At 46.7% G+C, this 13,789-nt stretch overlaps 7 protein-coding genes across 7 annotated transcripts; 6 read left to right on the forward strand and 1 right to left on the reverse strand.

The window, feature by feature from the left end:
* Positions 1 to 1,075: 1,075 nt before the first annotated feature.
* On the forward strand, positions 1,076 to 2,291 carry BGW36DRAFT_393556 (FAD dependent oxidoreductase superfamily; the record flags this gene model as incomplete). Its single annotated transcript, XM_046217823.1, has 3 exons — positions 1,076 to 1,456; positions 1,518 to 1,915; positions 1,985 to 2,291. 3 exons carry the CDS (start codon positions 1,076 to 1,078, stop codon positions 2,289 to 2,291), a joined length of 1,086 nt encoding a protein of 361 aa, XP_046076138.1.
* Positions 2,292 to 3,511: 1,220 nt separating this feature from the next.
* On the forward strand, positions 3,512 to 6,208 carry BGW36DRAFT_83170 (putative C6 transcription factor). The gene is made up of 2 exons (XM_046222622.1): positions 3,512 to 5,349; positions 5,414 to 6,208. Exons 1-2 carry the CDS (start codon positions 3,798 to 3,800, stop codon positions 6,088 to 6,090), a joined length of 2,229 nt encoding a protein of 742 aa, XP_046076139.1. The 5' UTR covers positions 3,512 to 3,797; the 3' UTR covers positions 6,091 to 6,208.
* Positions 6,209 to 6,468: 260 nt separating this feature from the next.
* Positions 6,469 to 7,684, reverse strand: BGW36DRAFT_368856 (uncharacterized protein). Its single transcript, XM_046215036.1, has one exon. The coding sequence runs from the start codon at positions 7,455 to 7,457 to the stop codon at positions 6,552 to 6,554; it is 906 nt and encodes a 301-aa protein (XP_046076140.1). The 5' UTR covers positions 7,458 to 7,684; the 3' UTR covers positions 6,469 to 6,551.
* Positions 7,685 to 7,876: 192 nt separating this feature from the next.
* Positions 7,877 to 9,315, forward strand: BGW36DRAFT_368858 (uncharacterized protein). The gene is made up of 3 exons (XM_046215037.1): positions 7,877 to 8,017; positions 8,065 to 8,358; positions 8,416 to 9,315. Exons 1-3 carry the CDS (start codon positions 7,922 to 7,924, stop codon positions 9,235 to 9,237), a joined length of 1,212 nt encoding a protein of 403 aa, XP_046076141.1. The 5' UTR covers positions 7,877 to 7,921; the 3' UTR covers positions 9,238 to 9,315.
* Positions 9,316 to 9,893: 578 nt separating this feature from the next.
* BGW36DRAFT_393559 (secretory lipase-domain-containing protein) lies at positions 9,894 to 11,120 on the forward strand (the record flags this gene model as incomplete). The annotated part of the gene is made up of 1 exon (XM_046217824.1): positions 9,894 to 11,120. The coding sequence occupies one exon, from the start codon at positions 9,894 to 9,896 to the stop codon at positions 11,118 to 11,120; it is 1,227 nt and encodes a 408-aa protein (XP_046076142.1).
* A 771-nt stretch (positions 11,121 to 11,891) lies between these two features.
* Positions 11,892 to 12,563, forward strand: BGW36DRAFT_354558 (uncharacterized protein; the record flags this gene model as incomplete). The annotated part of the gene is made up of 1 exon (XM_046213535.1): positions 11,892 to 12,563. One exon carries the CDS (start codon positions 11,892 to 11,894, stop codon positions 12,561 to 12,563), a length of 672 nt encoding a protein of 223 aa, XP_046076143.1.
* Positions 12,564 to 13,278: 715 nt separating this feature from the next.
* On the forward strand, positions 13,279 to 13,734 carry BGW36DRAFT_354559 (uncharacterized protein; the record flags this gene model as incomplete). Its single annotated transcript, XM_046213536.1, has 1 exon — positions 13,279 to 13,734. One exon carries the CDS (start codon positions 13,279 to 13,281, stop codon positions 13,732 to 13,734), a length of 456 nt encoding a protein of 151 aa, XP_046076144.1.
* Positions 13,735 to 13,789: the final 55 nt, after the last annotated feature.

Raw genomic sequence — 13,789 nt, forward strand, 5'->3', positions numbered from 1 at the left:
GGCGGTGCAACCCGACACGTTGATTTGCATTGGCCAACCAACACCCTGAAACGCGGAAGTACTGTTTCCGGCCTGCATGAGCTGATCCCAGTGACGAGTCGACAAAACCTAAACGGGACGGTGAATGCAAAGCCCTCAACAGGTGCATGGGAGGCACAGTCGATTTTCAAGATAGTAACTGTACAAGGTATGAAGAGGTCTAGCGGTCCACCGCAGGGCTGCAAGTAGTACCTGGTAGGCATGAACGATTGCCCTCTCTTTTCAAAGATGTCTGCAGAATTCATGGAAATAATACTACGCTTCAATAATCCTTCGTCCGAGCCTTTTTCGGGTTTATCACATCGTGAACTGATGTGATGTATACTAAGGGACAAACGAGCCGGACACGCCGGCGGAACAAGCCGCCTGTCATGTACGATGCAAAACCCTTTTAGCTGCATCGAGCAGATTCCTACCTCGCTTGCAAGGTGTGCATAGCAATATTTCATCGTAGACGCATTATTTATTATTATTACACTCACTCTTGTTACTTACGACCCGGTCATGCAAATTAGATCTCACATGGACACTGGGTACGCGCATCGGCATCGCTTGGGTCGAACAGACTCCGGAGCACTCGACCAGACAGGGATAAAGCCCGTTTTTAAAGGGCGTTGTCTGGAACGCGGGGTATGTCCGAGGCAGAGATCGTCCATTGGATGGGCCAGCCTGGCGGACGAAATCGTAGCCACAGGTGCGGTGTCGGGTAGACCCGACGATTAATATGGATCAACGTGCATCCAAGGCTTGTGAACTCGAGATCTGACACTATATAAAATAATGACCGGGTCTGATGCTCTAGGCGGGTCCTCCCGATCAGAAAAAGCAGAGCGTTCTCCTATTAATCAGTTTTCAATTTTGTATAAAAATTCGACTGTATACGCTGTGTAGGTCGACCATCAGGCGTGCTTTTTCTCCTTTTTTCAGCTGCAAATTTCTTTGTCTTATCTATCGCATATCTTTTCGACGGGGTGAAACTGTTCCTATACATTATTTGACTCACCTTGTGCAGTCTCATATCTGATTAATGGCCGTCATGCCGGGCCAGGTGAAGCTAGCAGAGGAGAACGATATACCCTTTTCTCGCCGGCCGGTTGTTGTCCTGGGCGCCGGGATTATTGGTTGCTCTGCTGCTCTACAACTTTTGCAGAATGGCTTTCAGGTCACCTTGGTAGGCGAATATCTTCCTGGAGACGACAATATACTCTACGCCTCGGCATGGGCAGGAGCCGCCTGGCATGCAGCTGCCGGCATTCCCGATGATCAGAAATATCTCCAGGCGGTTACTCACCGACGTCTACTACAGATGGCTCAAGAGGACCCAACATCTGGCGTCTGCATTGTCCAGGGCCGAGAATACCTGGAACAAGCACCCGGGAAAAACTCTTCATTATGGGGACAGACTGTTTTGAAAAACGTGTGTTTTTGGTGAGACGAATCACGCATAGATGAACAAGGCTAACCGTTTACTTGCTCAGTTTCGAACATTAAAACCTGGTGAATATCCACCAAACTTCGACACTGCTTGGTCATACGACTGTCTTGTAGTTGATCCCACCATCCATATTCCTTGGGTCGGTGCAAAAGTCAGGTCATTGGGCGGAGAATTCGTCCGCCGAAAAGTACAGTCCCTCAAAGAGCTGTACGACCTGTACCCACAGTCCACTGTCTTTATCAACGCCAGTGGCTGGGGTAGTCGTGATCTGACGGATGTGCGGGATGAGAAATCCTTCCCCGACAGAGGTCAGAACGTGCGTCTTCGCACATCAGAGCATCATACGATGTACTTCCGGAATGGAAAAGAGTACACATACATTATCCCTCGGCCCTTGACAGGCCATCTCATCCTGGGCGGACATAATTCGAGAGATAATCTGTAAGCACCCGAGGAATCTTTTCAATGTTTTACTCTGCTCAACATATGCTAACCACTCGGTGCCTGTAGAAGTGGAGAGCCCGATCTAGAAGTCGCTCGCGATGAAATCCGACGCGCTCACATTCTTGCTCCTGAGGTTGTGCCTGCAGAGCCAGCCGAGTCTGATATTAGTTATGTCATTGGCATTAGACCCGGCAGAGAAGGCGGATTCCGCCTCGACTCGCAGAAGATCGGGAATCGGACAGTGCTTTCGGCATACGGGTTTGCCGGTGGTGGTTATGCATTCAGTTACGGGGTGGCTGATGCGCTATATAAGATGGTTGAACAAGCCGAGTTTGATTATGTGATTACTCCAGGCGAGACATCTACTGTTTAGCAATAATGATGATAATGCAATGCCGTATATTTGAATGACCCTGCTAGTCTACTCTATTATGTATGTATCATACGTATAACGTGTCGGCATATAAGTCCCAGCTCTCTAGGGTAGTAGCCCATATGACGGTTCATTCACGGCGCTACTTCCCTTCTTTTTTGATGGTTCCTATTTGGGACGTAGTTTTACTTTCGTAACTCTAATCTGACTCGAAGCAAAAGCATCCCCCCGCTGTGTTGTTAGGATTACATATAGGTAGCGTATTTAGTGGGTTCTCTCGTTCATTGTTCATATTTGACAACCAATGACAGACAGTCGTTCCTTATTAGTTGAATGCTTATGCTATTTTTATGAATACTAAGCCTGCCTAGAACATTTGGCACATAAAGAGAAACGAGCAACCTGAAACGCGCATGCATGCATCTAAAATATACTTCGGTCTTCTTTCCAGGGCCCAGTCCAGACGTCACTGTATACATGCATATGTATGTACGGAGCTACTACAAGCCAATCTTCCAGGCTGGGAGAGGCGCTGGCCAATGATATTAGCGCATGAGACCCATAATAGAGCAGAACTTTAAAATTGCCCAATCACAGAGCTGTCTGGTGTGGCCAATCAACAGGCAGCTACAAAAGATGCTCTTGAAGTAACAGGAAATTATAAGGAATTAAGGTAACAAGAGCAATGAAACACGAAATAATGGTTCCCATAGTAGACGGGGCTATTTACTAGGAGGGCCTCATTCATCTCTGGAGGCTAGCGCGCTCTGTCGGGAGCTGGAAACTTCGATGCAACGTAGAGAGAACAGGGCACTTGAGAATGGCAAAACGACGACTTACCCCTACCTCCTGAAACGACGGGACTCCATCGATCTCGCCTATTCTACCCCCAATCCAGTTGTTCCCTGCCAATCCAAGCTTCTCCGGATTATTGCCTGTCATTATAGCATTGGCGCGCGACATCGAAGATCGCGAGACCCACCCGTGATCGCAGGTGTCGCAAAGGCAGCCGGGCTGCATGGTTTTATGCTGCATCGTATGTCTCCTCCCGACGTAGACTTGATTTGCGGCGATGGCAAAAGATATGTACCTCCATGTTTTTCGACTCGTGAACTTTGTCGAGCAGCAAGATGGCCGGCCTCTTCTCACAGCAACCTAACCGTTTCCCCCCTGGCGCCGCCGATCCCCGGCCAGAGTTGCTCGCGCGATTCCCCACAGCGTCCGGAAAAGCACAAACCGCCGATCCGAAACGAGGCCTGGTCAGCATTGATCAGTCGTGATAGGCCGCTGCGTGTTCCTCCGGCTATCAGGACCCTATCTGACCGGCCACCTGCAGGGTTGTGCGGCTCGCATCTGGCTCGAAACTGTCACTTTCTTCCTCGGAAAGAAGGCACAGCGCCCGCCCCTTATGAGAACCGGCCGGAGAACACAGAACAGGACAGGACAGGACAGGACCGGTTCGGCGTGGTTGAGTAGAACACCTGAGGGGAGTGAATTTACGATATTATGACAGCCGGCGCTGCTGCCAGTGGTCGCGCTGCCGAAAAGGCTTCGAATTTCCGTGGCCAGCTGGGTCGCTTTCGACTGAATCCGACCGTGGCTGTTTCGTCGTCGCTCACGAATACATCGCAAGTCGTCCCGCCGCCTGCGCAGTCGGTTCCCTCGTCCTCCGTGTCTCCCGGCTCCTCTTCCTCGATACAGCACGTTGAAAACGCCGTACCTGCGTCTTCGGCGCTCTCGACAACCTCGTCAATATACGGCAAGCGGCCTTTATCGCCGCAGAGCCCTGAAGCGGGTGATCGGGATGGCCATGGTTCAAAGACCAAACGCGTCTCGACCGCATGCGAGTTCTGTCGCAAGCGCAAGAAAAAATGCGACTTTCGCTACCCGAATTGCTCCGCTTGTACTCGTGCCGGGGTTGTGTGCACAGTGCTCACATTAGGTCAGTCGGTTGCGCATCAACCCGTCCCTCGAGACCAAATTGAGAACCTACAAAAGCGAGTAGAATGGCTGGAGCAGACGCTGCGATCACGGACCGGATTAGACCTGTCCAATAAACCGACAGGTGCTAATGTTGCCATTGAAGAGGGACAGGATCAACAGCAGCAACCACCACCGCCGCCGCCGCCGCCGCCGCAGCAACATCAAGAGGAACAGGAACAACAACAAGACCCTGATCAGTGGTTCCATGTGCCGACTTTGCTTGCACAACCACGAGCCGGCCCGGGCCTGAGCGCTCAGAATGATGCAGTTGACGTGGTCAACTCACCAATGAGTAGACCATCATCATTACCCTCTTTGGATGGTGGACAATTACCCAATATATCGGAGATATTTCGTGATAAGCTAGAAAATAGACGCAGCTCAGTTCCTCGTCCTACATCATCGGCTATACCATCGGTGCGGCGACTATCATCATGGGAGGAAGCGGAGCGACTTGTGGGCCAGTACTTTGAGGGTGTTGGAACACAGTATCCCTTCCTCCACAAAGTCGAATTCATGCGCGGAATGCGACGCATTTACTCAAACCAACCGGTCTCTCCACAGGTGCAGAACTCGTACCACATGACAATAGCAACAGCTCTGCTGACAACCACGAACGATATCACACAAGCGACCGCCTTCTATGGAGCGGCGAGACAGACATTAACACCAACCCTGCAGAATGAGGACCGAGTGTCGTTGCAAGCACTCCTGAGTTTGGCTCTATATTCTTTATCAACGCCATCGGGACCCAGTATTTGGCATGTCTTGGGAACGGCAATGAGGCTTGCCACGAGTTTAGGCCTGCACAAAGCCAGACCGCCTCCAAATGTGTCGACAAAGGATATACGCGAGCATGAGATGGACAAGCGTGCTTTTTGGAGCCTTTACAATCTTGATCGCTTGATTTCGGTTACACTCAGCCGACCATTGGGCATTTCTGATGAAGACATTGTAGTTGATATACCTCGCGAGCTGGACGATAACTGGATGGATGCCCCTCGAAATTGTTCCATGTCAATATCAGTGCAGGTGGTTCAATTACGTCGGATTTTCTCGCGGATATATCGATGCTGTAAGTTTCTAATTACCACTGAACCTTACATTCTCGAAAAGTTTGAGCTGACAGTAAATTATAGTCTACAATCCACATGCCGACCCGAACGTCCCAAACGTGCTACACCTAATCGAGGATTTTCGACAAGAACTCGACGCATGGCGTTCCTACGCTCCCATTATCGAAAGCTGTGTGCATTACTCCACCAACTACTACGACTTTCTCTACAATTCTGCATTAACACTTCTATACCGCCCTTCCATACTCAACCCTTACCCAAACCACGATTGCATCGTCAGCTGTGGCAACGCCAGCATTCTCATAATCCAGTCGTATTCGCGTAGCTACTCGATTGGCAAAATTAAATGGCTGTGGATTACCCTGTGCCACGTATACTCTGCGGGAGTGACCATTCTATGGTGTCTCGAGCAAAATATCCGCTCGTTGCGGCAGGGAAACAGTGTTATATGGGACAATACGCAGGGATACGATTCTCTCGACACTGTACAAGTATTGCTCGACGAGTTTCGACAAAAACGTCAGGGCGCAGACCGTCTGATAAGCCAGTTCAAAGCGCAGACTCAACAGGTTTTGAATCGCATGGCTGAAGTCACTATGGAACAACAGCAGCAACACCAGATATTCGACCAGATTCCGACCAACCTCATGACCCCTACTGATCCAATGATGATGGTTAATCCGTTGTTTTACAATTATCATTGGCTGGGTCAAGAGGTTGCATCTTTCTACGGTTTGTAATCCACTGATTAGTATCTATCAGATGTGGCATGGCGCTCTTCCCTTTCTCTTATTTTCCTTGTGTCTAGCGCATATTAAGCGTGAACTTCTGATTGATCTTTAATCTCCCTCTTTTCTGTTCTTGTGTGTATCACACCATCTCATACATATTATGGGTCGCTTGGAGTTGATGGCCAATTGATACCAACACATATGAATGTAATGAATGATATGAATGGGGGTGGCTGATAGATAGATGCTTGTTGGCCTATCAATTGTATTTATGATTTTATGGATTGTATATAGCAGGGGGGTTGAATGGAGAAATATTAACTTTTTTCAGTCGACCTTACTCAATTCTCAAGACCTTTTTTATGAACTTTAGCTTAGAAAACAGGGTCAAATAGTGTCTACTTTGTTTCAAACGCCTTTCATTGATATTGATATCGAAACGGTGAGCAAATAAACTTTGCTTGCTGGTATCATACATCCTTGAAGTAGCTTCCATCTTCAAGATCGGCAAGCAGTGTACATTGCTGGGGGTTCCAACCCAATACTTCCCGAGTCTTCTTGTTTGAGACAAAGTTATCGGCAGCAACTGCCAAGCCAAACGAGCCGAAGTGTTCCTGCGCCTCTTCTATAGACTTCGACTGGGCCGGGAGGCCAAGTTTCTTCCCAATCATTTCCGCGATATCCTTCATCTTGACACCTTCTTCTGCAACGACGTGGAATGTCGAACCAGCGCTCGCCTTCTCTAGCGCAAGTCGGTAGGCAACGGCAGTGTCCAAATAGTGCACTGCAGGCCAGTGGTTCAGTCCATCGCCGACATAGACAGAGACGCCTTTCTCACGTGCAGTAGAAATTAGGGTGGACATGAACATATGTTTGTCATCATCACCATGGTTTGTAGGCGCAAGACGCATGATTGCTGTGCGAACACCCTTGGAAGCAAGTCTTCTAGCCAACACTTCCGACTGCCCACGAGCGGCGAACGTTGAGGACGAGGCGTCATGAGAGTCGTCTTCAGTCCCGATGCGACCGTGTGTGAGCAGTAGGGTTCCAGTGGTGATTATCAGAGGACGATTTGATCCAGCGAGAACATCCGCCATAGCTTGGATGGCTTCCCGGTCTGTGCGACAGCCTTGCTCGAAGTTGGCAAAATCGTGAACGAATGCTAGATGGATCACGCCATCCGATGAAGCAGCTCCTTGTTTCAGTATATCCAAGTCATAGAGGGAGCCCCTCTGCACATCTGCTCCAAGGGCAGCCAGCTCCTCTGCTGCCTTGTCGGAGCGTGCGAGGCCCAAGACGGTGTGTCCTGCGTCGAGAAGCTCTTTGATGACCGCTTTTCCGATCAGACCGGAGCCACCAGTGATGAACACACGCATTTTGGACTATAGAGTAGTTGCAGAAATGCTGTAGTAAAAGAAGGGGCGATTTATGCTTGCGATGGATATGTGGAAATGATTTGGAGTCAGGCTGTTGCCTACTCCCGGAAATACGCCCTCCTTAAATGCAGTTCAATGGCAAACAACTGGTCCATTTGGGCAAGCTGAGGAGATACCAGCGGATTAGATTACACAGTAACGGACCCGAGAAGTCCGAAGGTGGTGCGTGTCAGGTTTCTTGATATGAGAATGCTGGTGAGGATCCATTTAATCAACCCTAATCCACCTCTCCACCAATAAGAGTGTTCGCAACGCGACAGGGAGTATAGCGTGTAGATCCACGAGACGAGCGCCGGTTAGCCCGTGCTTACGAGATCCCGGATTGTAATCAGGTCGTAAGAACGTCACTTTTGACATCAGTCAACTTTGATTAAGGGTGGATGATTAACGAAATCTAATAAAATATGGAAACTACTGTGAGTGGGTCAACACAGCGAAAGCGAAGACACTACAAGAAATCACGCTTTGGCTGCCGAAACTGCAAGCTCCGGAGGGTAAAAGTAAGTCGGGCCCTGCTCTTCGTCGAATATCAAGCTTATATCCCCAGTGCGACGAGGGGAAGCCCCAGTGTCAGAGATGCAAGGATTACGGTGTATTATGCAACTTTGTGGCACAGACGTCAGACCTCCAGATTTTGACGACAGGATTCCAATCTCGGGCAGTTGAATTCCTCCCTCCGTCTTTAAGCTTGCCCATTTTCTGCTCCGATGATGTTACTAGCTTCATGATGGACACGCAATGCATACATAGATTACAGAGATTTCGTATGCGTGCCGTCAACTCATTCAGCACTGAAATGATGAAGATCTGGAAGTATCGCGTCCCGCATATCGCATTCAGGGTAGGCCAAGAGTTCTATCCATTATACTTTCTCGCTTCTGTCCGGCTGACTAGGTAGAACCCATACTTGATGCATACCATGCTTACCGTAGCAGCCGCGCACGAGCGTTACCAAGCTATGCCCACAAAAAGCTACCGGACGAGGACCGAGGCACACCATTTTTCTCAATGCGTTCGTCTCTTCAATGAGAAGCTTTCGCGCCATATCGACTCATCAGACTTTGACCCTCTGTGGGCTACAGCAGCCCTACTAGGCATCATGACCATTGCCTCCTTTGACGCAGCCACTCCAGAAGAAGCCTGGCCACTTCGACAATCGGATCCATCGGATCTAGAGTGGTTTCGATTGAGCGAGGCGAAGAAAACTATATGGGATCTGACCAATCCTCTACGGCCTGGAGGCATCTTTCGGGCTATGGCCCATGAGTATGCCGGGCTACATTTCGAATTACCTCTTGTTGGCACAGAGGGTATTCCCACGACCTTGGCCGAGATGTGTAATATGAGCGCATCATGCAATAAACAGAACAACCCTTACTTCGTAGCAGCTCACGTGCTAGCACGGTTACAGAGACTCACAGGCAATGAGTCTCCGGGCATTCAAATGGTCAGCTTCATGAGCCAATCTCAGTCGTCCTTCAGGGATCTGCTGCAGGAGAAGGACCCTGTAGCTTTATTGCTACTAGCCCTGTGGTATGTGCGAGCTAGCGAGTCGTTGTGGTGGATCGAGCAACGGGCACGAGTAGAGTACCGAGCAATCTGTCTGTATCTCGAGCGATTTCACCGTAACAACAGCAAGATTCATCAACTGCTGTGTTCTTTGCCGGACCGCATTACACGTGCTGGATATACAACGGATGGAACGGGTGCTATGATATAATATGACTTTTCTGACGTTACCTTGGTGTGATGTGAATTTTAACCACAGTGATCAATTAAAGCTATTTGAAAATTCGAGTTTACTAAAAATATACTAAAATATCAACAATTGATAGATTAAAAACTGCATATAACTGCGTTAATGACTGGATTTATGTCTTCGTGAGGATCCGCCCCACAATACAATCATATTATTGCTCGCTGTACTGGAGAATCTTCATCAAAATTATACTCAAATACTCTTCAACACTAGTGAGAAAATGGCGATTCTCTGCAGATCCTGGTCGATAAAATTATAATCGTCCAAATGACAAATTTTAGGCATAATCCTTAGCCTCTCCTAGACACTTGACAGTCAAAGTGATGTGAGACGTTTCCGTTTTAGGAAACCTCTGAGGTTACATTTGTAAACCTGGAAGACCCACCTAGTCTATCAGCTGTTTGCAGCATCATTATATAGTAAAGAAAAGAGAATATTTTCTCTTTTTCCTTTTTTTTTTTACTACGGGTCAAGAGGCATTCAAGTAGCGCACTGTCAGGCGGACCTCGGTAATAACCATATACAAGGTGGTGCATCTACACTAGATTGCTCAGTAAGACATTACATTCATATTTAGTTCTGTTGATCTGAAATTCTCATTTTACGCCCGAAAAAAAATGCGATGCATATACTGCCTCACCTTTCCACTTCTCTACCTGGCCACCGTTTCTAATGGCCAGAGCGTTGATCGGGTATCGCCATTGCCTCCGTCGGTCGACGCGTTCTATCAGCCACCACCATCGTTCGAGACAGCTTCACCGGGCACAATTCTCCGATCCCGAAGAGTCCCTCCTACTACTCGCGTTAATACAACCGCATTAGCGGATACATACCAACTACTTCTTCGATCTAGAGACAGCCAAGGAGCCCCTACAGCCATTGTAACCACAGTTTTCATTCCACCAAACGCAGCGAGTGATAAACTTCTAGAAATACAGTTTGCCTACGACTCGGCGTCTGTTGACTGCAGTCCATCGTACACGCTTTTTCAGAATGACACATCGTTGCCAGAAGCAATAACCGTCAGCGCTGGTCTTCAACAAGGCTGGAACGTCGCGGTTACCGATTACGAAGGATTCACAGCTTCTTTCTCAAATGGGCTAAGGGCTGGATATTCCATGCTGGACGCTACTAGAGCTTGTTTATCGTCCAAAAATATTACGGGAATTGACGACAATGCCAAGGTTGTTCTTGCCGGGACTTCGGGAGGTGCTTTGGCAAGCGAATGGGCGCTTGAATTGCAGGCCTCTTATGCACCTGAACTCAAGTTTGCAGGAGCACTGCTTACAGCTTTAACGCCCAATGCCAGCTCCGTCTTCGGCACTATTGACGGTACGGCGGACGCTGGGCTCATTGCTTCGGGTGTTCTTGGCCTCGCAAAGGAGTATTTGAATATCTCTGACTGGTTATCTGAGAATCTCGTTCAAGGCGATGCTTTGAGGCTTTCCCAAGCTGCTCACAGTTGTATAGTGGACACGATTTCGGTATTCAACAATACTGACTTTGTGCCTTTCTTCGATGTGCCCTCTTTTCTCACTGCTACTGTGCCGAATAGTGTCATTCAGAATACTGGAATTATGGGTTTGCACGGGGTTCCGGCAGCCCCGATTTACAACTACAAGGGAACAGCAGACGAAGTGAGTGTCGTGGAGGACACGGATGCACTTGTGGAAAAGTTTTGTGGTGAGGGTGCAGATATAGAGTACTATCGAGCGCTAAATGCCTCCCATGGATCTGCTGGCGCTCATGGCTTCCTAGCTGGTTGGTCATGGATCAATGATAGGATGAACGGAGTACCCGTGTTAGGAGGCTGTCAGACGTACAATGTCACTATCCCAACCTGAAAACAAGTTTCTGTCTCAGTCTTGTGATATCTCTGCTTATTTTCAAGATAGACTTTCTGTTCTTGTCTTTTTATAACGATTCTATTGCTAATTCATTTCTATGACTATTTATTCCTAATAAAAGTCAGTCTCATCTCAAATTCTGATATGACTACATTTTAATCTTACGTAAGATAACATTCTTATCCTGTATTGTTAAGATGATGGTTTCTCCAGTTTTCTTTAATATGACACACGCTGGCCATGTTATACATCTTTCAGTGACAACGAATCATCGAACTGGTTAACAGAAGAGCATTACAAAATATTGTCCTCCCATTCTGCATATACAGGTTTTTTGGGCAATCAAAATCAAGAAGACACAAGAAAGAGATATGGAACACTACGCTTTCTTGGAATTGAATTAGATCTGCTTTTGCCTAAGATATGTGGATATACTAGATATGAATCACGAACATCTCTTACTATCCCTATATTTCTAGTTTGTTCTATTGATTTGAGATTAAACACTCGATCGATGGTACGCGTAAGGGACTCATCATTGTAGTCATAAATATTTTGTCATACACACACACATAATATGACTCAAAAAGGTGATTCAGATAGGGTGATTTGTAGTCATAATGCACCAGTCTATGGCATAAATTGAGCTCTCACCACTCCTCCCTTTGAACTTTCTAAAAAATATTTCTTCAATATATTACTCTTCTTAACGAAGCAAACCAAGAATAAAACATTCAATAATCACAAACCTCATTTTATACTACTATCATGTATAAAATCGCCATCACCGAAGTGAATGAAGCCGCAACTGCTACCGAGACCAACCCAGCCACCAAGCTTCCAGCGTCTTGGGCGCTTATCCTGTTTGAGCTTGATGAAAATGGCGTATATCTGCATCTTAAGAGAGATGGAGCGGAAGGGTTTTGGAGTGCAATAAGGAAATTGGAAATTTCGAAAACGGATGAAAATAATCCTCTCCTCATTCGGTCAGGAGGATGGGGCTGTTATCTTATACTTAACGACGGAGATGATGGGGACGGCGAAGATGACGAATTCGACACTCGTTGGAGAGACGCCTTCTACCTCGGATCATATAAACAAATTTCCGAGCAGCTTGCCTATAGAATGGTCATGGGATTCGGCGACATAATGGAGAACAAAACTATTAAAGGCGAACTCACTATAGAGGGTAAGCGGTCCGCCTTCGTAGGAAAAGTCGACATTCTTCAAGGATCCAAGCAGAACATGTGGATCCTAAAAACCGACATCTTACGTGAGTTTCATAAATACAAGGGTACAGGCAGGGCTGAAGATATCGGCGTTGACGTAAATGTCTTTTTCTGGACGCATGGCTATGTCGGTTCAGAGAACAGCCTCTGGTGTGGTTGCAAAGAATGTTGCGCGAGCTCAGATCCAGTAAAACTGTCAAACCAACCTTGAGAATTCCCATGACCTTCAGTCACTATGTGGCATATTAAACACTCTTTCTCTTGTATTGCAATGAGGTACTTTAGGGTACTCGTTATCAATCATGTATATAGAATGTTTAAATAGCCCCCTCTTTGGGAATTGGTTAATGTAACAAATTTCCTTTTCTTTAACTAATTACTCTACTCCAAAGGCTTAATATTGGATTTCTTAGGGCCTTTGATTGGTACTTTAAAAGTATTATATAATGTAAAGCGAGTGCTGTGTAAACTTAGCCCTAAGGTGCTTGTGTTTCTGAATACTAGTTCTTTCCTGACGTATTGGTATGCTAGAAGGGAATGGCCGATGCCTTGTTTTAGTATTATTCTGTCTTCTATTGCGATGAAAGGGTTGATAAATGATACATTACAAGACTCATTCACTAATTGACTCATACTTATAGCATTTAGGCTAGGAGTCAATGTATCAAAGGAACTTTGTAGTCATAATGTTAGTATCTATGGTTTGAATTTTATAAAAGTCTTAGTCTTTGTATCTCTGAAGTTCTTTCTTCAATATACTACTTAGATTGGGAAAATTGCCAATAATTCAACTACAACTAGTCTCCTTCTAGTTACCACCACCGACGATGAATGATACCAAAAGGAGCAGTCCGACATCAAGCGATGGAGGCAATTTTGTGACCACTTTCTGTATTTGCATTCAAAATATTCTTTCTTTTGACAAGATGGAAAGGGACGTTTACGATTTCACTACCGTGGAAAAGGGCCGAACTGAGACCGAACCTCTCAATATTCAAGCTGGGGAATGGGGGTTTTCAATTAAATTATTGACTCAACCAAACCCAAATCCACATCAACTTATGCATAAATTGGATGAAAAAAACGTCGCATGGATTTTCGACATAAATGAAATGATGAAAAATGAAAAGGACAAATCTCATTTTGGAATGGTTTTTGGCTATGGCGACGGTACAGAAGCAAAGGAACATTATAATATCTCCCTCAACGTTATCGACGACCACGTGGCTCGTTTAGGGACTTTTACCATTTTGCCAGGAAAGCGAAAGAATCTGCTCATTTTGGAGGTCAACATGAAATATGCACACCAGTTCGATGCGACATTTACTCAAGACACAACGAAACTGCGTCAGAATGTGTATTTCTGGACTCATGGACATTGATTTAACAGCGGGGTATGTATATGTGGTGACAGCAAAAACGAAGTCTAACAGTTTC

The sequence above is a fragment of the Talaromyces proteolyticus genome (genome assembly GCF_021365285.1).
Source record: "Talaromyces proteolyticus strain PMI_201 chromosome Unknown BGW36scaffold_2, whole genome shotgun sequence".
In the NCBI taxonomy this organism is placed as follows: domain Eukaryota; kingdom Fungi; phylum Ascomycota; class Eurotiomycetes; order Eurotiales; family Trichocomaceae; genus Talaromyces; species Talaromyces proteolyticus.

Coding starts and splice junctions, on each gene's coding strand:
- BGW36DRAFT_83170 (XM_046222622.1), top strand. CDS start 3,798: ATGACAGCCGGCGCTGCTGCCAGTGGTCGCGCTGCCGAAAAGGCTTCG. Junction 5,350..5,413: donor CTCGCGGATATATCGATGCT/GTAAGTTTCTAA, acceptor AGTAAATTATAG/TCTACAATCCACATGCCGAC.
- BGW36DRAFT_368856 (XM_046215036.1), bottom strand. CDS start 7,457: ATGCGTGTGTTCATCACTGGTGGCTCCGGTCTGATCGGAAAAGCGGTC.
- BGW36DRAFT_368858 (XM_046215037.1), top strand. CDS start 7,922: ATGGAAACTACTGTGAGTGGGTCAACACAGCGAAAGCGAAGACACTAC. Junction 8,018..8,064: donor GCAAGCTCCGGAGGGTAAAA/GTAAGTCGGGCC, acceptor TTATATCCCCAG/TGCGACGAGGGGAAGCCCCA. Junction 8,359..8,415: donor TCCCGCATATCGCATTCAGG/GTAGGCCAAGAG, acceptor CTGACTAGGTAG/AACCCATACTTGATGCATAC.